At 38.7% G+C, this 26,057-nt stretch overlaps 1 protein-coding gene across 16 annotated transcripts in view; it reads right to left on the minus strand.

Annotated features, from left to right (window-relative positions):
- Positions 1-26,057, minus strand: part of DOCK3 (dedicator of cytokinesis 3) — a 229,496-nt gene that overhangs the window by 51,989 nt on the left and 151,450 nt on the right. For 9 of the 16 annotated variants that reach the window (XM_052776401.1, XM_052776411.1, XM_052776403.1 and 6 more), the window contains exons 16-27: positions 22,558-22,720; positions 21,963-22,069; positions 20,491-20,662; positions 19,710-19,807; positions 17,653-17,736; positions 17,196-17,296; positions 15,778-15,859; positions 8,668-8,838; positions 7,283-7,369; positions 4,783-4,975; positions 2,810-2,937; positions 1,679-1,825 (exon numbers count right to left, since the gene is read on the minus strand). In XM_052776401.1, the coding sequence (XP_052632361.1) occupies positions 1,679-1,825; positions 2,810-2,937; positions 4,783-4,975; positions 7,283-7,369; positions 8,668-8,838; positions 15,778-15,859; positions 17,196-17,296; positions 17,653-17,736; positions 19,710-19,807; positions 20,491-20,662; positions 21,963-22,069; positions 22,558-22,720 (1,533 nt within the window). The remainder of the gene's footprint in view (positions 1-1,678; positions 1,826-2,809; positions 2,938-4,782; positions 4,976-7,282; positions 7,370-8,667; positions 8,839-15,777; positions 15,860-17,195; positions 17,297-17,652; positions 17,737-19,709; positions 19,808-20,490; positions 20,663-21,962; positions 22,070-22,557; positions 22,721-26,057) is intronic. The other 7 variants (XM_052776406.1, XM_052776413.1, XM_052776404.1 and 4 more) reach the window with 3 other exon arrangements.

Genomic DNA, 26,057 nt, shown 5'->3' on the forward strand with positions numbered 1-26,057 from the left:
AGTATAGCGATGACAGCATTGGATCAGTATGGGCTACAGAAGGTGTCTGGAATCTTGTAAATGTTTGGCTTATTAGTGTTCACCAAGTTATGTGCTGTCATAGCTACAGTACTAACAGTATTCCAGTAAGATATGCTGAATATAGTTTGGGTAAGCCTACATGAGCTACAATTACATTTCTGGCCTGCAAAGCAGATGCACCCTAACCAGTTACCACAGTATCCCAAAGTGTTTTCCAAAGATGAGTTCCCCATTTTACATATCTGAAAGCAAAGCACAGAGAAGTTAAGCAATCTGTCCAAGATAACAAGCAAGGCAGTGCCAAGAATGTTAAGGACTATGTCTTTTGACTGCCAGTCCCTCGCACAACACTATTTTTTTCTGTGACAATGAGCAATTCATTTGGGAAACATACAAAATACTTTCTAAGCGGTATATGATAAGGTTCACACATATCACTGTGCTGTGAAATAGAAATTCAAAACACAAGGGGATTTTATACTTGGGACTGTTCATTCCATTTTAATTCTTTTTCTAATTGGCTCAAGCATGTACCCAGAAGCTTTGGCATAGGTTCTTCCAATAAACTTTACAGGGCTGAACTTCATTAGGAAAAAAGGTGTGCTCTTATGTGTGAGGTGTGTGATAAATAACAGTAAGTCAAATGGTAGGAATAAAAGGAAATTAAGGTGTTACTGGACATTTGCAAGCTAGCGCCTTTCTTGTTTTGTATCAAAGAACATGTCTGAAAACTACTAAATTTTCTTGTTTTTAATTAGGATTCTACCATTTGTTACTCTGTCTGAGCTAACATGGGAAAATACAACCTTTCTCTTCTGTGAGAAGTGTACTTTAGTGTACATCTGCCCCCAACAATACCTCTGAGGTTTCAACTATTTGATAAAAAAGGAAGTCTAAAAAAAGAGATGTTCTGAACAACAGCTTAACACCATTCATTGTGCAAAAGCTGCATTAGAGACTCTGGCAAGCAGAAATAGACTAAAATAGGCTAGAACAGAAAAGGGCAACAAATCCAGAAAAGAAGCAGCTGAACAGCAATATTTTATTCTTTTTCTCCTCTTCCATTCCATGTCAAAGAAAAAATTTCTTCCCCTGGGTCTACGCTGTCAGTCTGGACAAAGTGGTGGCTTTTCCCTCTTCTCCCACCAAGCTCAACAGCTCACTTGCCTTTGGATCTGTTAATTTCTTTTTCAAAAGTACGTAGTCTTTCATTTGCATGAAATAATCAGTGAACCTGGACAGGAGCTCTCCAGGGTATTAAGTAAAGGGACTTGTCCACTGAGCATTATGGTATTCTCAGTCTTAGGAATCACAGCCTGATACTCATACAGCCCTTGATGATACCTTTTTAGGGGTGAAGCCCTAGGCAGCTACCCAGCTAGCATATGCCTCAAGTTCTAAACAATAACTCTCATTCACAGCTGCAAAGACAAACAAGAAAATAACCTGGAAATCCACAAAAGCTTCGTGAGCTCCACTGCTTCCTGCAGACCTCACTACTGCACACAGGAAGGAATGGATTTGTGGCTTATTAAGGGAAAGAGACAAAGCCCTGGGCATTCATGCAGCAGAGATGATAATGAGGTGCCGGTGGTGGTGAGGGACTGAACCAAAGGTTAGAGAAGCAGGAAATAGAAACTGATTGTTAGTTACTAACAGTGATTTCTGCTGTGCACTGCGGGCAACGCTGCCCTCTTACCGCCTCCTGAGACTGCGATTTACTCATGATTGTAAGCAGAGTTTGTAAAAGCACATCCAGGAGGCTCTCCACCATCATCTCAACCTCCTCCACGACATCTCCCTCCTACAGTAAGTGGTGAGCAAACAGACAGTTAGAACCGGAGAGAACAGAATTGGCAAAGACAATTCTGCAGAGTCAGCCATACCACAAACTCATTTTGATAGAGAGCTCCGTAACAGGTTCAAAGAAGTACAATCAAATTCCTCATTGGTACCAGATACTGTTGTGATGCCAGTGTGTGTGTGTGTTACCTCGTCAGTCTCTGTTGGAAACATTCAGGGTCACAGCCATAAAGGTAAATCTATAATCAAAGGTCTGCATGCACTCTAGAACACAATGGGATTAAGTTATGTTCAGGAACTTTTATTCCATGGCAGTATTATTTTACCTTATTACCATGATACCTGTCATCTCATTCCTTTCACACAAAACCATAACTTGTAATTGGAAATGCACATTGGTATGAATTATATTTAGCACCATGAGCTTCCTCCTTTAGAGTCAGGTGGGGAAACTTCACCACTCTCTGTTTGTGAGCATTGCTTTAAATGATCAAGTTACCATTTGAGATCAGAGTATTATGGTGATCAAAGCTGGGTGTTTAAACTCAGCAGCAATTTCCAGAAGTGTGATTTCATTGATTGGATAATTTTAGAGTATTCTCTTAACACAAATCACAAAGTGCTAGTTACTGTCTCTTGCAGAACTACAAGTCCTAGAGCTGTGTAGAGCTTTTAAACTCCACTGACATCTAAGTTCTGGGCTTGGATGAAGAAAATTAAACACTGTCAAACCTGGTAAATGCGTATGCTTTTTCCCCTCCTAACAGCAAGAACACTGTGTAATCAGAATGCTCTGAGTCACACACACAAAAGCAGACCCTCATTTCAGATGTTCTCCTGCTGACAGAAAGTTAGCAGGATTTCATTTTTAAAAGGATCTTTGAAAAACCTGTATTAACCTATAAAAATCCCTCAGTCTTCATTTTACTACATCAGTGGTGCAATAAAAGAAAAAAATTTAAAAAAAAATCAAGCAGCAGATTACCAAAGAGCTGGTCTTGATTATGGAGAAGATACTACTGAGGATCCCAGAGCAGATAAGCAGCTCCTTCTGCTGTCGTAGGTGAAGGTGAATGTGGTGAAGAACTACAGGTAGCAGGATGCGCCGGGACTCTGAGAGAAGGAAAATCAGATCACAGTTCTTCCAAAAGAACATTAAATTTCAACCATCCCAGCCAGCAGCTTTTTGGTATCCAAACTAGCCTACTGATATACAGCATGTTTAATTGGTGCAATTTCTATTGTACAGATTGTAGTACACTACGCTTCTAACAACCGTATCTAATGAATGAATAGTGCATCTAGCTTCAAAAGTTCAGAAATGCAGTATACATGATATTCTCAATAGTGATTCAGCTTGGAAACAACAGTTGTGAACTGATACTTCCTAATGTTGATTTTCTTCTGTGCAAACCGTTCCTCACTTCGTGTTGCTTTCCAGCTCTATTGTCACAGCTAATAGAGCTTCTCCAATGTATGCCTTTTGGAAACTGGCTAATTCTTCTCCTTTAGGTGGCTTACAAACCTTAATCTTATTAAAGAAGGGAAAGCAGGCAGCAACTGCAGAAAACAGTAGGCAAAACAGGAAAAAAATTAATAAAAGACAGAGGAAAAAAGTGGCAAGATGTCAGCAAACAGACTGATAGGAGAGACAGAAGGAAAATAAGTCATCATCATCTGGGAGGAAAGAAAAAGAGAATGTATCTTCCTTTAATTGCAAGACCTAAAGAGTAGGTAGGGTGGGCAGGCAAAAGATAACTTTGGAAGCTAGATTCATCTTCCCAGGGGCAGATGGGACATGGGAGAGAGTGCTGACCTGGGAGTATCGGGTCGTGCTTGCATGGGAAGGAATAGGATAGGAGTCTACCATTATGTTGGGTGGAAAATGCGGCATCTATGCAGTCATAGCTGCCTTGCAATGCTGAAGCTTTCTTTCTGGTTTTTGATGCTGTAGTGAGATGTCATGGTGCTATGCAGTAGGTAAAAGCATCATTAGTTGCCAGTGTCATTGTAAAGGAGAAATGAAGGTTAATGGGAAGGAGTAAAGCCCTGGACCCTGTGGGCAAAGTTACACCTGGCTTTACTGAGACGACAGAAGGGGAGGTTTTTGCCCATGAACTGCCTGTTTCACAGCCACCTTTGGACTAATCTGCTCATTCTCTACACTCTGGTATTTTTTGAGATGAATTTCAAATTTAAGAAAAAAAAAAGTGTATAAACAATTACAATAGATGGTTTAAACATAATTCTGTGTTATCATTCTCGCCTTGCACTGAGTAGAATAATTTGAGTGCACTAACTTGAGTTCCTCACTACAGGGAAGATAAGTCCAATGGTGCTTTTTATCTCTACTATTACCTTCATAACTTCTTTCATTCAGACCTTTATGTATGAAATAAACTCACAATCTCCAACCCTTCTTCATTCAATTAAAGAATTACTTAAAGAATACTTAAAGACTTACTTTAAAGAATACTTCAAGAATTACTACTATGTTGAGCTAAAGAAATATTGAAGTTATAATGTACAGATTAAACATACTTTAAAAGAATGTGGTGGGTTTCTCACATAACTTTACCTCCCTGTTGCTCTTTCTCAGACAACAGGCTTGCTGGAAAGCAGGTTATCTTCCTATCCATGACAACAATAGAAGACTAATACAAAGTATCAAGTGAGATTTGGTGGTTTTAATAATTGACTTGATTTGTTAACGTACGTATTTTTATCAACCTTTAATAACCACAATTTATCCATGATGGATTTATAAACATTTTCTACCACAGGGAAACTTAAAAGCACCCGCAGTGAATATATGTAACAATGATGCCACCAAGATAAATAATTACCGAGATTATTGGCATTCAGCAATGAATTGTTTGCAACAAAGCAACTGCAAAGTAAATGTAACGTGTTCCTACTCCCAGCAGCAAGACTCAACCTCAGATACCTCTGTCTTACCTGAGAAAGAGAACAGGCGGCTGTCAACAGTGCGTGCAATAGACTGTAGCTTAACAACATCCATTGATTGCCCAATGTGTACTGTACTGGGCATGCTGCCCAGAGTACCCCTCACGAACTCTGCTACTTCCTGCACAGTGAACATCTGCAACAGCTCATCAAAGATAGCGGGGAAGGAGTTCAGCAAAGCAGCCTGAAAAAAGTAAATGAAGAAGCTGAGTATTTTGAATTCTGTAACTGCAGCTAAATGCAGTGAAATAGAAACAACAATAAAACTGAATTAAGGGTCTGCATAAAGCTACTAAATGGTGCACCATGGCTCGTGTTAATGTTTTGCAATATCTAAAGTTCATAGTGAACAAATCACAAATCACACATAGTATATAAAAATCAAGCACTGCTGCAATACTAAGTCTTACGATAAGTTGAGCACATACGTGCTGTAGAGCTTCAAAAGGCTGTATTTTAGGACACAGCTTATAAAACAGAAAAAAATTGAGGTACCTGAAGAACAGAAAATAGCCCATTTTTGTTGATTTACTTTTTTCAATAAATATAAAACTTGCTTCTGATTAGAGAGTGCCGTACCAATTTTTTGTACTTAGCAACTACCTAAGACAGTTAAAACTCTTCAGAAAATATTCTGAAGAATGTGTTGACAGACCCTTAACCATAGCAGCACTGTCATGTGACATTATGGTATTTGTGCAACAGGGGTGGGGTGCAATTTCATGTGAAAGAGGCATCACATCATGCAAGTAAGTGTGCATGTGATTCTTGCAGTAATGGATATTTCCAGTAAGCTGCAGCTATCCTTGAAGGTGATTCTTAAAGTGCAGAAACAACATCAGCACAACAACAACAAAACCATCAAACTCTTCATCTCTTATTTCACAGTCTTTCAATTAATTTCTTCATGCCAGTAGAAAATTCCATGCATCACCCTGTCCTCAAGTTCCACAGACTTGGTGTCATACCTAACAACTGCCACACACCTCTACAGTTTTAAAATTCCTCTCTTTCTTCCTCTACATCCTACCCAAGGTCCACACCTGTTTCCTCATTGTAACTACTTAAATCCCTAGATGGTTGCTTTCTTGAAGTGCTGCACAGTCTGGTTTTGATTCAGCTGCCTTACTCCCATCCACCCCCCGCCCCGCACACACTGCCCTTCTTGCTGTTCCCACCTCCCTTGTCTGAAGCTCTCCACACAAACCGCACTGATTTCCCGCACAAGTTCAGAACTACCAAACTTCGTTGCAGATTTCTGTTCAGCTTCACCCTGCCAGAGTCTCACCACCTGTTGGTATTTTCTTCTAATCTGCAAGTTCTCCTTTCCTCACAGATTTTTTTTTGTTTTCTCATTGCATAAACATTTCCGTACCTCTCCCATGCTGGCTCTGACACTCGGCATGCCTCTCCATCCAAATCCCATATAATACACAGCTTCCTTCTTTGCCAAGTCCTTCCTCAAAGTATCTTTTCCTTCAAACAACAGTGATATCTATTCAATAGTCTTTGAGCAAAGCCTAAGTTATTTTTACAACTAACACTGCAGAGCCCATTAAATTATTCTGAATATAAATTTACCTCGTTCTTCTTCGTGCTCGTTATCTCTCTCAACATCTCATCTTGTTACAATCAATTCAGATTACACAAAAACCCACATAGCCTCCTGGGTGTTGTCACCTATTTGTTGCTACATACATACAATGTACTAACAAAGTAAACAAATATGAATCATTTAAATAGCTCATGGTACTCTTGAAAAGCTATAACAGCCACAAATCCAGTCACCATCTTTATCTTTGGCATAATACAAGTGAAATTACAACACTGGCCCAACAAATCCTTACAGTTTTCCTAAACTTATTTCTATTACTATAAAGCAGAAGGATTTCTGTGGTGATTTAGGATATCCAGTAGCAATCTAAGGATCCTCACGGGAACTCTTCAGGAAGCTCTGGAGCCATCTTTAGGAACAGCTATGTTATTTCATCAGTTCCTTGGAGGGCCCTTTTTTGTACAACACCCTAAAATATGCTGGAACATTACTCATGTCAAACTAATTGCCTGGAGGGAAGGACATAATCAGTTTTAATCTCATTGCTGGAAAGAACTATATTGAGATCTCTCTAATATCCTGGATAAGAGGACAAGTGTGAAGAAAATTACGTTTGCTACAGCTTCAAGGATTTCTGTAGATATTTAACAGTTGTCCAGATTTCCAGAACTAGTACCTCATCTCCTTGGCTCTCCTTAACAATTTGACATATATAATCTTGCATACACCCTCAGTACTGTCTTTTCAGTGTGTGGATGCCATAAGCTGTTCCATTAATTACTGAAATATTGCACATTTCCTAGTTTTAAAGTACCAGCCACTTGAACATTAAATTCCAGTTTATACACAGGAAAAGAAGGTTTGGGGTAGGGAAAAGGAATTAATTGAGAACATCCATGATGAAATACTCGTGTAGTTCTGGGGATCATTACTTACAGAATTAAATGACGGCCTTGAAGTACCACCACATTTTTGTGGGGCACATGTCCCAGCTCCGCTCGCCTGCCCTCCAGGCTGAGAGGCCTACGGGGCAATTGGGATCAAGGGGCAACATAGTGGCAAGGGGGAAACAAAAAGTAAACTTTTCAAAGATTAAACAAGGACAGGCTTTACAAATTACAAACGTCCAAAGTAAGAAATACCATAGTGAGAGAAAGGAGGAAAAAAAAAAAAAAAAAAGAGAGAGAGACAAAAAGAAAAAGGGAAAATAACCCCATCCTCAAATCTCGTCTCCCTCTGTATTTGTGATCAACACAACTGAAAAACAAATGAAGAACCCTAGACAGCCTGCATTCATAAGATGCTGTTTCCACTCACTGTCACTTTGCCTGCAAAATTCTGTGCACTGATTTCTCATGTTCTGGCTCATCTTACTATACCCTCTAATGGGTGATTAAAAAAAGATTAGAGCAGCTGTTCTCAAAATCTTTCAGAGCAGCTTCTTAAGAAAGAGCTCACACTGCTGGCAGCTTCCCTAACCAGTGGAGTCACTCCATTTTGTTGCAACATTCACAGCAACTGCTTCTTTGGCAAACTACAGTAGGTGTTCAAAACATCTGTAAATAGTAAATTAGTGATTACAAATCACCTTCGTATTACCAGGAAGTTCTAGGTGGTCCATTTTGACATGCTGTGAGCTGAGGCACACACAATACATTTGACATTACTATTTAAAACTTTTAAATACAGAAGTCTGTAATTTAGTACAGCAGTCTTTAAAATATGAAACAAAACTTAGCAGCATGCTTACTCACTTTGAGTAGTATCTTAAAGCCCACATGAATTCTTCGTGCAGCCATCTGGGCCATATTCAAAATAATATACTAAATGCGAGTGTGGGTATCACAGTATGCTTGTGGTCAGGCTGCATATGATTCTGACCATAATTTTAGAGCATGCTGGAATTAAGTTTATCTGACTGCAAGTACATCAATTGAGCAACATCACAGTAGAGAAGTTATGACCCTAAGTATTGACTTAAGCTACCACAATTAAAGATTTAAAATTTCTTGAGGCCAACCAAAAGACATATGAGAGACTTGAAAATGCAGTTTACTTTTGCGAAGAGCAAAAATTGTATTCTTATGTGACAAGTCACTTTCCCCTTGAGAGTCCGCAGCTCAGCTCCCCTGTATCTGTGAAGTGCTGCAAAGCTACTGTCTAATAACATTAATTGGCTATGTTGTTTTCCAGTATCATCAGCTTGTTAGAGGGGGAAAACTCTACTAACCTGCTTTTAATTGCCATGTGCCCATATATCCTACCTGTGCAGAAAATAGCTGCCTTTTGGTTTGCCAGTTAAAGTGTAGAAAATAGCAAACCTGTGTGAAGATGAGAGTCTCAGAGCTCCTGCTGTCCAAGCTGAGCACAAATCTGATGGACTGGAAAAGCTCCTGGATGCTGGAGCGGAACTGTTCCTCCTCCATTCCACAAGTAGCTCTGGAGTAAAGGATCCGAGATTGGACAATGAACTTGAAAAGATATTCCAAGGCCTTAAGGAGCAGGAGAGGAAGAAGATTAAGGTAGAGAAAAAGAGAGAAAGAAAAATAAAGGAGCTTTAAAGAGAACCAGGAAAGATTCTAGGTGCATAACAACTACATTCTTCAGCTTTAGAAAGAGAAAGAAAAACAGGTTTTGTAAGTTAGGTAATTCAGTTAAGGAAGAGTTACTCATAGGCAAGTACCCATTCTCAATTTATAATCTTTGTTACTAGCATGTCTCACTAACAAAAAAAAGTATGCATTTAAGTCAAATAGACAAATCTGAGTTACATAATTTGAGGAAAATCTTGGTGAAGATAAGAGACTTCTAGTTTTCTCATGACTTGGCACAATGTGTCTGAAGAAACTATTCTCCTGTTTTCATTCAAAATTTATCTTTAATTGCTTGAGTTAGCTAAGCCAGATTAAGATAAGTGGACTGTCAGTGGGACAGAAGAAGGGTTACCTGGAAAAAGGAGAATCAACTTTTCAATATGAACACAACAGCAAGGTTCACCTTTATTTCTGGCAGCTACATGTACAAAGAGAAATAAATGCAGATGCAGAAACAGAAGACGACAAGAGCAGCATGTGAAGCCCCCTGGCAGCCCCTAACAGTAGCAAGCAGCAGTACTGTAGTGAGTATCTTCTTACTTCAAGCTGTGATAAGTTAAAGTGTCTTTCTTGTATTGTCACACATGAAATTTGGAGAGCACCCAGCAGAGGGAGAATAACCTGCCCAGAAGATGGCATTTAACACCGTTATACAATGTGTAGTAGATGCTGCAGTCCTGAAGGACTGGCAAATTGGATCTTTTTGTAGTGGAATGATAATTTGCTCTATGACATGGATTAAGTCTGAATTTTCAACCTAAACGCCTTTAACTAAAATTTTGTAAATGGCATTATTCAGAACTCCATTACTTTGGCAGCAGTGTCAATGAAGAAAAATACATTGTTCTATGCAGCCTTTAACAAGCTTACCCATCTATCAAAGGTTCTCACAGACACTAATATAGCAATATAACATTCCACATAGCAACAAGGCCTTTTTGATCATTTGGTGTACACAACTGTCAACACTGAAATGTACTAAATATCAGTGACTTTTAGACTTCACTTCTTCCCTTAATGCTTAACATGATATACCATTAAGGCAGGATTAAGGGAAGACATGATGCATAGTTTGATGATATCCTCAAAATTCAGCACAGGAAACAAACAGGCTGGAGCTTCAGTAATCATAGTCTATACAGAAACATTAGTAATACTCCACTGTATTTGCTGGAAAGTATTCTTGTCTTGCTTCACCGTTTGCAAACTGAAAGTTAATTCAAATACAAATTTTGCTCTCATCAGATATTCTTGCATCCATGAGATACCCCTCATTGAACCACCACGCTATATGCACGAATATGCAATGTTATGCTGTAAGCTTTAGAATGCTACAGCTTTAAGGATAGAGAATGGGAATGTGAAATTCCTCATAAAGCCATCACAGATTTCAATATGCCACTGATAGTTACAGCCTTTTTTTTTTCCAGGAATGCTGGCAACTTTGTTAATTTGGCAGTACATTATTTATACTTCTGTACTAAAACACCTCCCAGCGAACCTTCCTTACACCAGAGAACTTCATCAGGAAAGAACACTTTATATTTCTGGATAGTTTCCAGACAAAGGTCAATTGGTTCACTACAGTCAGCTCTTTAAGGTTAGCATCTCTGCTGCTAACACCAAATACAGCAAGTCAGGTGCTCCTACAAGCTGTTTTATAGGTTTGGTATAGACAACCATAATTCAAACCTGAAAGCTCGTAACTTTAATGTGAAGATTATGTTTTGCAATGAATCAGAGGATTTATGTATGAAATTCTGTAATTCTCTGTTGAAAGTGAAATGGCAGGCTTTCAGAGACACTCCACATCCTTAGCACAGACAACCTAAACTGTTGCCTAGAATGAACCCACAAAGGCAGTTAACTGAAGAGTTCAGAGTGCTTGCAGACACATGGCTGAGATGGTAAAAACACAAACCAAGTCTTGTTAGCACAAATCAGCACTTGGACTAACTTTGACTCTTACTACTTACAAAATCACAGATATGATGCATATATGTGCCTAAAGACATAGAAGTGCATTGAAATAAAATTCAAGCCTTCTACTATGTTTGGCATAATATAGAAAATCAGTATCAAATTAAAGGAATTTTCTTGAAAACGTAGTCTCTATTCATGTTCACACAATAGGTGAGCACACACCACTCACCTGCGACCAGCAACCTAAAGACTCACGGTACATCACACGCAAAACTTAAATGGACAAAAAGCATCATAACCTTATTTCCTCACAACCAAACAATCCCTAAATTCTACCAGTGGTACTCCAGGAGAGATGAGAAAAGGGAGTAAGAAATGTGCACATAGGTAACACATCTCAAAGAACTTCCACCTACTAACGAGTAACCTTTCTTTCTTCTCTGAGTGACTGTCCATATGCGTGTTCACTCTGTGAAAACAGGAATAGCACATCTCAGCTTGCACAGATTACCTGGTGGCTGGTTGCAATGTCCCAGGAGAATTAAAACCAGAAGACCACTATGACAAAAGCAGCATCAGTTAGAAGCTTCTGTGATAACACATGTAAAAAAGTGGATACATTTCTGTGGTTATTCTGCACGTCTAATGGATAAAAATATTCTTCAGAGACACTAGTGTCATTTGAGCCTTCAGGGATTATGCTCAGACAACATCTGATGGTTTTACTGTAGCACATTCATAAATCCAGTGGACAGTATGGCTGCACATCTGGACTCATCTGCTGTAAAGATGAAGAGTCTGTTCAATTTAAACAAAAGGCAAACCATACCTGATGTTCAGAGTATGAACAGATGAATCAACCTTGTATAGAGCTGCTTTAAGGAAAAGCACAGATTAATTTCCTAACTCAAGAAACCCGAGGATTACCTTAGGGAAGAATCTGGAGTATGTAGAATGGGTAACCTTATCATAAGCACAGTGTATGTAAAGAGGATTAGCTCTGAAGCTCTGAATCTCTTTCACTGTCCTAACCAAAGCAAAAAAAAGCCATTTTCATTAGTCTCTGAGTATCCACTTCACCACTCAAGAGCAGCTAGCAAACTTCTTCCTGCTACCGTCAATGTGTTTTTTCCAGAGAACAGCATACTTGCTTCAAGCACAAGAAGCATCTACTATGCAGTTTTAAGAAAAAAAGTGCAAAGGTTCGAGTGAAGGTACAATTTGAGTCTTGTGAGAGCAGATGAAAAGACCTAGGGCAAAGTTCCAGGCATTGGCAATAAAAGAAGGAGCAAGTCCCACAAACAGGCTGACGAGGGCGGAACAATTGTAATTACATCAGCAGTTTTCTCGTATTCTTAGAAAAAGTGAGACTGTAGAAAAAGTAAATCACCAAATAAGGTAATTATTTCTGAATGAGGTAATCAATAAGTCCAGAGACAGACTGGTCTCAAAAGCAACAGACTGACATTTCTTTTTTAAATTCAGGGTGAGGGCGACAATTTGGAGGAGTCCCCAGTATCAAAAGGCAGGCTGAGGATGTAATTCCAAATCTCTCATTCATTAGCTCCCTGGCTGGCATGGCTCAGAAAGTATGTTCACGGTTTTGAAGAAACCGTGCTGCCCCACAGTAATGGTATGCAGTACCTCAAAGTCTCTAAAAAAAGTCTGATGCATGTTCTGTGTGGTTCAGCTCCAGAACACTGATATGAAGATGTGACTTCCTGAGGAAGAAAAGGTCTTGCTTTTTCAGTGGGTTACTCAATGCAGGCAAAACCCACCTGTGGTTCTACTACTGGAAGATAACTGAAGCTGAAAGGGCATCTCCTAGAGACACTTCATAAGTTTTGCCATGACTAGTAGGGAAAGTAAAACTGTCTGTGGAGCCATGCATGGACACTTCGTTACAGAATTCTCCAGGGACGCACAGGCAGCTGTATCTGGATGCAACTTACATGGAGCTTGTTATAGGGCATAATAAAGGAACATGATGCCATGTGTTCTAGAACAGGTAGAGACATCCTTTCAGTTATAGTTCCTCCAGGTTTCACAGAAGTTTTCTGAGAACTAAAAGCAGTCTTGAGGGAGGTAAGTAATTTTAGAAATAGTCTAGATCACCGCTTGCTAATGCCAAGGTGGAAAATCAGAATCCTATGAGACATCTGCATATCCATCATGAAAGTACACAGACAGTCAAGAGCCAAAAAAGAGTGCAGAGATACTTCAACACCTGCTTTAGGGTACTATGTTTAAAAGCTAATTCAGGGAAAAAGGGACAGAGAGCTACCCTGTTTTCTCAGTTGAAGAACTACTAATGCAAGGAATGTAGTGAAGACATCCAAGAATACAGAAATTCCCAAGAGTAGAATATAGTACTAGTAATGACGCATTAGCAGTGATAATAGTTTTGGTACAAACTTGCTCCAAACGCCTGAAATAAAATCTGGAAACAAAGAAGGAAATCAGTCACTCTCCTGTTATGGAAGAAGATAAAGACCTTAATTTGGGCCTCCAAGATACACCTGCAAAGGCAACTGTCTGAATAAGATGTGACAGCAGTGTCAGTCGTAGAGGATGTACTGTTTCTGCAGAAACTCTGGTGGTAACTATAATTCCTGTGCTTGGAAAGGCTTGGGCTGTCAGGTCTTCAAATTGACCTCACTCGTGGAGGGAACAGCTGCTTTCTAGGCCAACACTTGAGATTCCCAGCAGGCAAAGAGCTGCCTTGGAATCCTTGAAAGAACGTACCTTATTCACAAACAGTATGTCGAATAACCAAGCTTCTGAAAGACATTCCGGCATTCATATTTTTAATATTTCTGAAGAGGACTACTATGAGGTTCAAAAAATGCAGATCACATAGGGACAATACTATACATCTCTGTTTGCTGCACTGCATATAGCACTAATGAGTGGTTTGAGAGGGAAGAAAACCTTCTAGAAGTCATTCCAGCTGGAGATCTTCCTCTCATCTCATGATATTAATAGGTTCCTTTGTAATTCAGAAAAAAAGGAAGGATAAGGATGGAAAAAAGAATGACAAGTTGATAATTTCCTGAAAGACATCTTTGCCCCATTTTTACCATTCCCTATGAATCTGTGGTTGAAAAGTATTACAAAGAAGTTTTAAGTATGTAAATATCTACAAAAGACAAAGTAAACACTGCTATAATGCCCTTGTAAGTATCAGGATACGATCCTAACAGGAGATCTTGAGAGCTACTTGACGGTGGTGATGCCATACCATTCAAATGGAACAAGGATTCTCAAAAAATAAAAATTACTTCCTCAAAAATACTGACTGAATTAGACTAAAGGAGGCAAAAGAAAGAACAAAAATATCACAAGAAGAAAAAAAAAAGCCATAATAAATTCTGAAACATATGCCAAGCCACAAGCATAAATACATTTACAAGGAGCAACCTTTAACTTTCCCAAATGGTTGCCAGAAATTAAAGGACTAGTGTATGTACGTGTGTGCGCTTCACCTGTGAGATGCTTCACCTGTTTGTACTGACGTGAAAAAGTAAGAAAGGGAAAGTGCTAATCTCTGCCACTGCTACTAGTTCTGAAAGTGCCCAGACTCAAACATTTGGACATAAGCCTACTGTCCTGGTTTCAGCTGGGATAGAGTTAACTGTCTTCCTAGTAGCTGGTACAGTGCTATGTTTTGAGTTCAGAGCGAAGAATGTTGATAACACTGATGTTTTCAGTTGTTGCTCAGTAGTGTTTAGACTAATGTCAAGGATTTTTCAGCTTCTCATGCCCAGCCAGTGAGAAAGCTGGAGGGGCACAAGAAGTTGGCACAGGACACAGCCAGGGCACCTGACCCAAACTGGCCAACGGTGTATTCCATACCATGTGACGTCCCATCCAGTACAGAAACGGGGAAGTGGGGGGCAGGGATTCGCCGCTCGGGGGACTGGCGGGGTGTCGGTCGGCGGGTGGTGAGCAATTGCACTGCGTATCATTTGTACATTCCAATCCTTTCATTATTGCTGTTGTCATTTTATTAGTGTTATCATTATCATTATTAGTTTCTTCTTTTCTGTTCTATTAAACCGTTCTTATCTCAACCCACGGGTTTTGCTTCTTCTCCCGATTTTCTCCCCCATTCCACTGGGTGGGGGGGAGTGAGTGAGCGGCTGCGTGGTGTTTAGTTGCTGGCTGGGGTTAAACCACGACACCTACTCAGAGTGAGAAGGTACAGATGGACATTCACTCAAAGAAAAAGATCTTCCTGCCAATTTTGGAATCTTGTATTTATGTACTTGACACACTACCTTTCTGTTTTACAGCTACACATAGTAAAACTAATACTTTATTTATTCTCTGATTTCTCTGTAATAGCACCAAAAAGATTCCCTTTGTTTCACACACCATTAGAAATCTGCGCCTTCCTGCGAGATCATACTCTCATCGCGGAACTGTGATTCAGGTCCTGGGCAATGATAGTTGTTAGAATTTCCATCCAGTTAAAGGCTCGTTTATCTGCTGCTTAAAATACTCCAGAACTTCAACCGGTAATACAATGAAGCATGTCACAGCCAGAAATGAAAAGCAGATCTTTGATCCACAGCACCTGTGCCTAATACATTTAAAATAACTGCTGCTTGAAGTGCAAGGTGTAGACCACATATATAAACGGCCAGTGCATATACTCCATGTAAGTCCCACTTATGCTCTCCATAGTGCTTCAAAAGGACTTAAGGAGACGTAATTCTTCCATTTTTTTCTGCACAAGAGTGAATCTCCGCCCAAAATTAAAATTTTAGCAAAATATTAAAAAAAAATAAAATTCTGGTTAAACAAGTAAGAAGTCAGTGCCAGACTACCCTTCATTTTATTCACAGCCTCCCTGGCCCTTTTGTAGTCACAGATGGAACAGACACACAAACACTTTCATTGACTACATACTCTCATCGCTTCCTGGATGTGGTCTTGGCGTACAAGCTCAGCTGAACGGTCCATGTACCACTTCAAACATCGGATCAGTTCTCTGAATATAACAAACAGTGAAAAGAAGAGGAACCTTCAGCACTCTTTTAAAATTAGTCAGGCAACAAACATTTTGGGTTTAGGGAGAAATCTATAAAATAGTCTCATTTCACTTCATTTCAGTGGTCAGTTATAGTTGTCCTAGCTACTGAATTTACGTAATATATACATTTATTTTAAGTTTCAAAACCAGAAAAGAATTTCTTCTCTGTAATTGACTTAGACCATAAGGAACACTAAGAGGACATCAAAAAGATGTCATTAAAGAGGTAACTTTGATAAAGGCATACAACATAGTTCTAAGACCAAAACATACTCTTTTTTTTTTTTTTAGTAAGAAATTCCAGATCTAAGTTCTAAGTAAGAAGTTTTTAGAAACTAAGATTGCAAAAAAATACATGCATCTATTTTCCTAAGTACACTATACCATTTGAACTAACTTAGAGAGTTGTATTAAAAACATGTTTTATTTCAGACACCAGACTACCAAAAATCATTTGTTTTGTCTGAAAGAGGTGATAATTAACACAAAGCAGACACTTTTTACCCTCTGAACATGACTATGCTTTCTAGTGTTGTATAGTATCTAGGGCTTTTTACCTGCCATTGACAGAATATTTTTAATATTTTTTTTTAATTACACTAAAATGTGAATGGCTTAAAACAATCAAAATCAATTTTAAGCTGTTTTTAATAGTTTATTGTGGCCAAAGATAGAATATGCCAAATATACAAAAGAAATGGTCTAAAAGAAAGGAAGAACAACACCCTGAATGATAACTGTTACTGCTTTCAAAAATCTGTCTTACTCTCTAATGCAAAATTCAAAAAGGAGTACTAGAAAATAAGGCAGAATCTTCAAAGTGACAGTGAAAATTAAGTTTCTGATGTCCTGAAATTATACATTTACTGTAAATCAAATAGAACATCATCTTATGTGAATACCTGTCTATTTTGGAAGAGGAAATAACAATCAGTTCTCTGAGCTTTCACACAAGCCTTATATCCCAACATCCTTAAGACAAGAAACGTATATGCTCTTGGTAGCTCATTAGTACAGACTGATAATGAGTTGCTGAGTGACAGTGTCTCTTCAGTTAATAAAAAAGAAAGTAAGATTTGCCAGTTCAGAAAGGCAAGATAAATTCCAAAGTCTGCTCACTCTTAGCCACAGGTGACATTCAGCAGCTTTTCTCTATAACTGTGCTGGGAAACTTTCATGGGAGTAGTTCTACTTTTGAAAACCACTGCTAACATGAAGGTTATGATTCTGATGGTGACATCATTCAAAAGCTTGCTAATACCATCTCTTGAAGTGATGGCTAAACAAAACCTACTTGTAAGCCAGCGCTCCTGCAAAGTGCTTCTGAATGTAAGTGTCCATCACAGGTCGAAAATGAAAATACTTGCTGTCACGCAGCAGATTTATGATGAATACCTGTGGGAGATGAAAAAGTGAACCCATACTAAAGGAAATTGCACGTTGTTGCTAGGTTTCTATCAACAGGTTACACAAGCTAGGGAACAATGAAATACATGAGTTTCTTTAAACAGTCAGTAGTTGTGTTATTAGATGTTATTGTTTGCTTCTCCCCTGAGATAGCAAATATTGCTGTCCTCCGATCTGTTGAGGCTATCCTGCCACCCTCACCCAAGATTATTACAGAAAACGTTAAGGCTGGACCCAGCTGAATATTTCATATTTCATGGAAGTAAAATACTAGCAACATGATCACAAGAAACTTAAAACTCACTGACCATGAGATAAAGAAAAGTAACAATTCAGCAGCTTACCAAAGACTGAAAGACCAACAGACCATACTTTTCTGTGTTGTCATCCAAAACTACAAACAATGTGTCGAGAATATCTTGTAGGAACTAAAATGACATGAATAAACAAAGAATTTCAAATTCAACTGTATTCAAAAGAAGGTTATTTTCCCCCCTGCTTTAATTATTTCATACATGTTGATATCTTTGTGAAACACTTGCCAAGGACAAACCACTTCAGATTCATCCGTATGATGCGACAGATTTTCATTTGTTTTTACTAAGAAGAATTTTTCTCTTTACAAGGAATATTTCTAAACAAAAATGACAGAAAAACAAAAAATAAGAAACATGTACTGCATGCCGGATTTGTAAATATAACTGAGTGTTCCTTTCACTGTAAGCTGACTAAAAGTGCTGCCTAACAACAGTGGCAAACCAACTTACTTTCATTCCCATATCATTAGAGTGTATCAGATAGTGTTTGTCATCAAATTTAAGACTTGGAAGCACATTAACTGGTGCTCCAAATTATGCTTAATATTGAAAACTTTTGTTATATGACAGTAAGTAAAGCTTTTATAACAAGCATTAATTGGGTCATATTGCCAATTTTCTTTCATCCGTAACACTGCAGCTTACAGTATGCTGACAATTCAGTGATTTTCTTTCCTGAAAGCACAGTTCTCAGAAAGGATGACTGTGAAGAAGAATGCTCAAGATCAAGTCAACTGCACATTCTCTCATGTTTTTTTAATCTATTCTAATTAAATTTCTAATGTGGAAAACAAGAAATAAAATAAAACAATTTATGAAGTCTCTGAAAGGATAAAATTTCTTTTTTTCTGAGTTATTGCATTCTGGTCTTCATATCCCAATGCCAAATGGCAGCTGATTTAGGGAGGGAATCAATTACTTCTCCCCTTGGAATAATTTAAGCCATATTTTTTTATGCTTTTCTCTATAAAAAAAAAAGATACTTTTACTGCCCTACAAACAAAGCGTACAAAACGTGACATTCTTGAAGAATTCCAGTATAAATGGGGTATTGTCCTCTTCTGTCACTGTTAGAAAGTTATCATGAAGATTAACATTCAAGATACGGCAACATTCAAATGAGTTACAGTGAAGTGGCTTTAATCATAAACTACTAATTAAGTGATGAGATTTCTCTTTGGTTGTTTGCGAGTACAAATTACCTCCTTTTACTTCTAGATTTATAGAAATAAATTCTAGGGAGAGTTCTCAGCACACCTAAAATTATCAGAGGAATGCACTTTTCTTTTGCCGAGACCACAAGTATACAAATGCATTTTGAAGTTCCTTTGACCTAAGAAAGTTCAGGTCACACACCGGATTGGTATGTAGAGCAACAGTGGTTACAAAACATGATGAAAATATCAGATAGGAGATAGATTACTGATAGGTGAGACACGCTAGAGAGCAATTGGTGCTCTAGGCAACAGCTCCACTTGACAGTGCTGGGACAGGAAAACGGGTTTGCCAGATGGTTCATTGGCCATTGAGCAACCCTTAACTTTCAAGGTTTCACGTTTCTTTCTCCTCTACGCAGACATTTGGAACATACTTGCAAAACAGAAATACAGATCAACTCTACTAGCTGTTTAAGAAGGCCAAGTTTTGTGAGTCAACTCTGTTTTCTTCACTCTAGAAATGACCAACTACACTTATGCAATTTCAGAGAACATGCTTTAGAAAATACCACTGGAACGGGTAAGTCTGCACAAAACACCACTACCAGTGGCTGGGTCTGCATCAGCAAGCAGTGCAGCTCAAGAGGAGTGGGCCTGCAGAGTGGAACAATTGGTGCTGAGGACCTGATGCTCGCAGCATATGTGGGTGAGGGAATTTTACTAAGGATTAGCTCAATTTTGATCACAAGGACTAACTATCCATTAATTTTAGGAGTGTATCTTCCTGTTCAGTTTCACATCAAAATAAAATCCCAATTCATACGCTCTGAGAAAAGTCCAATAAGAGGGAACACTCAGAAGTGCACTGCAGGTCTGAATTCACTTGCTATCACAGATCTATCCAAAGACTGTTATTTCATGTAGTACCTTAACAATTTCCTCGCCACTGACATGTCTCAGTCTTCCTAGAATGTCCATCACACGATCTGGGTAAGCTTTCCATTTCAGTAGGGCAAGCAAATCCACTGCAGAACAGTGAGAGAAAGAGCTAGAATCCATACGCAGAGGGAAGAATGGCAACCCCAGACCCACCAGAGATTCATTACATGTTACACTTCTGCTCTTGTTGCAGTTCACACTTCTTGGAAAAAAAAAAATAAATAAGGGAAAACAAGAAGGAAAACACGGAGTAAGTCCAATACTACTAACAAAGAAATGAATGGAGGAATGGTAAAGTACTTTAAAAAGAGTAAAGACTGCATTTTTCCCTACGTGACTTGACACTGCACTGTGGACAATCCACTTTTGTCTTCCCATGCTTCAGGGACACTGCTGCAACAAAATTTTTATTTAATTAGTAACCCTGTAAAAGCTGAACGAAGCAAACTTTGGATTGTGTAGAACTGCTAAGATTGAATTTTTTGTTCTTCAATCATTTAATGAAAATTAACTTTGCTTTAACATATTGCCCTTCTCTTGCACTTACAGTAACATCTGTAATTTCTTTGCCATCTGTCAATATTCTTATTTCCTCAAAAAACCACTTTCTGCTCATTTCAATAGTGTTAGTAAAAAAAAAGCATACATGTAATGAAATTATAACAAAGGAGGATTTTAGTAAAATAAACAGAGCACAAGCATACCCATCTTATCTCTCTTTTTCATAATCTCTGTTGCATTGGGTGATTTTGAAGGATCAGCTACTTACCATTCTGGGTCAGTTTGGTAGAAGAAAGCTGCGTGGAGACTGAAAAGGTCTCTTTGGTGCTGCGCTGGAAAATGAGGCTGGACGGGATGTTGGGGCAGCCATTGTAGTCCTCTTTGCAGCAAGGCAGCCCCAGGTACAGTGCGTGATTGTTAAATGTGCTGTTCTCATCACACTGCAGGTACAGGACAAGAAATGAATTGTACCTAGTCTTAACTCGTTCCACATACTCACACCCTGACAGCAATTGCCTAATGGTACTTTTATTGATCTTTTAGGTGCACAAAAACACTTCTAAGAAAAAGCTATGCTTACCACCTTTGGGGCTGGTACATACACAAAACAGACCCAGCTCTAGAAAGCGTGGTCTCCTAACCACTGACTCTTTAGAACTTATCACGATCTTCCATCTGTACAACTTAGTACTGCTGTCTAAAAATCATACTGAAGAAATAAACCAAGATACAACAGCAGGAAGAACCCCCCCCCCCCCGCCCTGCCAAAACCCCTTGCTACAGGGTTGCCAAGCTGTAGCGTTGTAACATGATGCATTTGAAGGACAGGGTAATTTCATAATAGAAAGGTATAGAGTAATGCCATAGGCTGGTAAAATTGCTGAGTGCTCATAAACACTAGCATGATTGAATTCAAAATGGATAGGATTAACAACGACAAATCATCATTATCTGAAGGGAAAAAGTAGGCTGTACTGAGACAAGGGGAGTCAAAAGAATCTCAGTAGACATAATAAGGGGGGATGAAGGATGATGTTTAGCGCTTACATTGTTGAAATTAGCTGAGGCAAAGACAGTCTTTGATAAGAAGAGCCAGTCCCAAGGACCAGCCAGTGAGGTAAAGACAGCTCCTGATAAGAAGCAGGAGCAGGCCCCAAGAGCCAGCTAAGACTGGTCTTGCGGCTTGGGTGAATACCAAGAAATCACTGAGCCTGCGCAAGAAAAAAGGTTACTAGCGGTGACGAAGAGGAGTCATCTATCTTCATCTCTGCGACCACCAGACGACCACCATAAAGAGGCACTGCGCGAGCGCAGTTGAGAGGAGACTATGGAAATGACCTCTCGGAGCTAATTTTAATATGAAGCGGGGATAGGTCATGCATATGTATAGGCGTATTGTGAATATGTAACACTTGACTGTATAAACTTGAGACAAACTGCCGAGTCGGGCGCGCACGACTTTGGTGGGACTACCCCCCATGCGGCCCAGCGCTGAATGAACATACCTACTTTACAATCTCACCGATTGTGGAGTCTGTTTTCCGCACGTCAGTACCTAGAATGGAAGGCTGTATCCACACCTAGTCATGTGATTTTGAATTTATAAAATTCTGAAACTACTATTAATCTGTTCCTCACATACTTCTAATGAGGGGGGAAAAAAGATAATGTAATGACCATTACTTATTTAAACTGAAGTAGAGATGAGTAGGTGAAAAGTCTGCAGAGAAGAATCGGTACCTTATAAACATAAAGTTCATGGATATCATCCGACAAGGTAGTGCCATCATCTCTCATCAACGGAGTGAATGCAAAACCAAAGAGCTTCTTTTCTCCCTTGTCTTTTGCTGTAGCAAGAGATAGAAATAAGGAGTCATATTTGTACATATTCTTCTGGCCATATATACCACAAGGTTATTCACTAACTTCTCTGCATGCCTAACAAAAAGCATGCAGGTTACATAACAACATTTAATATACTATATCTAATTCTATGCAAACGATCAACAAGCCTCAAAACAAACACAAACATACTGAACATAGTAAAATATAAAATACACATGCTGTAAAGAAAACATTCTACAGGAAAACACAGCAAAAGAACAGCAGGGGAGAACATCTACCAAATGTTTTGCCCTGCACTGATAGTTCACAACGTTTTTAATGTGCTGTTTAATAAATGTAGCAACTGGCTAACTAGCAGTGCACCTTCACTGTAGTTTAGGTCGGCACCCCTTTCCTGCTTTCCACCCAGTAACAGCCTCATCCAAATATAAATTGACAATGGAAAGACCTCAGCTGTTTTAGATTCCTCTTGGTTATATTTTGCACTCACTGGAGCAATGCCTGAACTCAAAACGGAGGTGAGACCCACGGAACCGGTCTATAGGGATGGGCAGCTTGATGATTTCCCCCCATCGAGGGCTGTTATTGTGGTAAAGGACAAACGAGTGGTATGCACTCCTGCTTGGCTCTCCTGAGCCCAGGCTGATGCAATCCTGCAACAAAAGAAAACAATTTAAGATTAAAAGACATCACATCACTACAGATGAGTCATTTTATTACACGGTGATAACCTTTATATAATTCATATCTTTCAGTAGATGTAAAGGAAGAGTCAGAAGCAGAAACTCAGACACAATGAAATCTGAAATTTTTGAAGAGATCTTTAAACTGTGTTTTGGGTCAAAGGATGAGCTAGGAGACCTATGACACTAGATGAATTCTGCTATCTTAAGTTATTATTTAAGTTACATTATTATTTAAGCTAAGTTTTCTATCAAGCAGAGAATAGATACAATAAACACATAAGTCCAAATATATAAAGATGAGTCAAAAAAAAAAAAAAAAGGACCTAATAGGGCCATCACTTGTAATATCAGACTTTTCTGAAAATATCATTTAATCGCATTTTTGCTTCAGTACCTCAGTTCAGAAGTGATATCTGAACTTTTCAAGCTCTTAAAAACGTTGGTCTTCTGAAACTACAACCATCCAGCCTCAACAAGTATCCCAGAAAATTCTAATTGAGTTACTTCATTAATGGTAAGCAAAGAATTTCTGTTGAATAGTCATCACCTAAAAATATAATGGGATCTGAATTTCTGCTTTTAGATATAAAAAGCTCCGAGATCTTGACCAATCTATGTATTCTCAAAATACAGATTAAGAAAAACATGAACCAATATTATTTAGGAAATACAGAAATCCTTAGTCAGAACACGAGCGAAGGAAGTTAGGAGAAATACTGAAGTCCTGAACAAAGGACAGTAAAAGGTCCTTTGTAATGAAGACACAGAACAGGAAGCACTTTTTTTTAATATAAGCACTAACCCATGTTCTAGACCTAGCACTTACAAAGTGATCCAAAAGATATGACATCTTACAAAACCATGCAGAACAAAGACAGCTTAGAGATTCTTCACTTTTAGCAGCTCTAAGGATAATGACTCCAGGAAGAAACAGAAGCTAAGCAGACCCAGAACAACACATGCAATGTAAATTCTGACGTAAAAACACCCCACGTGGAATAGTATCATGACAAGAACAACTACTGGTCATTACCCCAAGGCATCCCTAAATTCTATCCCAAGAAAATACCAATAATGTTAATTTGATTTTTTCATCTGTAATCAAGGGACTATCAAGTCAAGTATATCCCACTAACCAGACCCGATTAGTTTAGCCTGTGGTAACGTTCTTCTGGCTTTGAGAAAGTTAAGAATTTGTGAAGGAGCCCAAAAAGAAAGAGAAGTTCTCTGGAATTTTGGGATTCAATGCAAGAACAGCCTCCCTGGACAGCGATCCGTTGCAAAGGCTGTAATCCAAAATGAGTGACTGTAGCACATACTCAAAACTCAGTCCTCTCAAGTAAGTCTTAGTAACCATAGGGTATGTGCCACAATCCTGGCATAAAGATGATTTTTTTAATACAGCAACAAGAATTAACTGTTGCGGATACTAACATGTTGGAATGAGCGTAGTAGTGGCAGTACTAAAAAACAGAATGCCTGCAATATCCCAGTTATATTTTTTTGAAAAGCGTAACTTGTTGGGCTTCAACACAGCAATTCCAAAACCTCATTCTCCATTAGGTTCTTAGGAGAAAGTAAAATAGTATTGGTATTTCTTCTGTAAGGCAGCGTAAAAATTCAAATTTTCACATGAGCTTTTTTCTGTTGCCTCAAAAAATCACCTGCCTTGGCAGGCAAATGGTCAGTCTTGGAATGCTCTTTCATGCTATCCACTTTAAATAAATGAATAGGTGAAGAGTCTTTTCTTCTGGTTTTTAACTTAGTTTCCATAAATTTATACTACAATCTATACCCTAAGGAGGGAGGATTGTTTAATCTTTAATTCTGAATTGTGATCTGCAAAATATAAACACGAAACTAGTCTCCTTACACCTAGTTACCACGAGACCCAAATATGCAGGTGAATTAGAGGGCAGAAGCAAGTAAGGGAAGCTAAACTAGAAAAAGTATCAGGTAATTATCTTATCATTTAAGGTATGCTTTGCAATTAGTAAGATATTGCTGCTACTGGAGCAGAAAGAAGAATAAGTGAGGAATGTGTCAAGGTTTATTTTTCAGACTATATTGAAAGAGACCAACAATTGAGCAAGACCATTTTGAAAAGGAAATACTCATTTTCATTTTGAACAGCACTGTATTCTGGGAATAATTTCACTGCTTTCAGTAGGACTACTTCTGGACCAAGATATACTCAACAGCAATAAGGATTTGAAACAGACACAATATTCTCATTAACGCTGCGTACTGTTCTGCTAAAGTCTTCATAAAGGCATATAATTCAGATTTGGATTGTGCTGCTGGTCAGAAAAAATTTAGAGATTTTATTCTAATATCAGATGAAAATTTTGTGGCAATTTCCCCCACTGTACTGCTTAAGTTAGCACTCGCTGCTCATTTGGCAGTCTTTGCTTTGGAAAGGCCATAGGTCAGGAACAGTAAAGGATATTTCAACCAAGAACAGTAGTGCTTTGAGGTCAATGATCGAACTTTCAGTGTTCTGCCCATACTATTGTGAGCTTGGAGTTTTTTATTTGCTTCTCTACTGTATCGCCTACCGAAAGTTACTAAATTAGTGTCATAATTGACAAATGAAATAGAAGAAAGAAAATAGCTACACTTGACTGTGAGAGCAACCTCGGGTCATGCAAGCGATCATCCAGGGGACGGGGAACCCAGGCAAAGCAATTCCCTTCATCAGTACTGCACCAAACCCTATCCAACACACACCGTATTCTTAACATTTTATTAAAAAGTTATTAGACCCCTCTTGTTGCAGTCTTCGGTATTTTCTTATAGATTATGCTGAATGACTGAAATGAAAGCCCTGATCTAGCAGTCTCTTTACAGCTGCTTGATCCAGGAATGACATTACATTCTGTCTTTGGGTGAAACCAGCTCCCTCCTAACAGAAAATGGCAGGTCATCACACACTGCTCTAGGTGTCCATACCAAAGACTACATAAACCAGATGGCTGCAGTGAAAAACAAGCCATCTAGGGTTTAAAACTAAATTCTTAATGTAAAAGGTAAACCAGCATCCATTTACAGTGGCATACTAAAATAACCCAGACTAACAGACCTGTGTTACCTTTTAGATAAATGGATACCTAGACTTCCCAAAACCCATTGCACAGGTAGGATGGTTAGAACTGATGGAGCTCTTGGTTCTCAGGGCTTTTCACCTGAAGCATGGGAAGATTTTGAGCACAAACTTTGCCTGTATTTTACAAAAAAATCTGTGTTCTGAAAGTTGAGACAAACTGGAAATCTACAGTTTAAGGAGCTGAATCCTTCTAATTTT

This window comes from Harpia harpyja, chromosome Z (genome assembly GCF_026419915.1).
Source record: "Harpia harpyja isolate bHarHar1 chromosome Z, bHarHar1 primary haplotype, whole genome shotgun sequence".
Classification (NCBI taxonomy): domain Eukaryota; kingdom Metazoa; phylum Chordata; class Aves; order Accipitriformes; family Accipitridae; genus Harpia; species Harpia harpyja.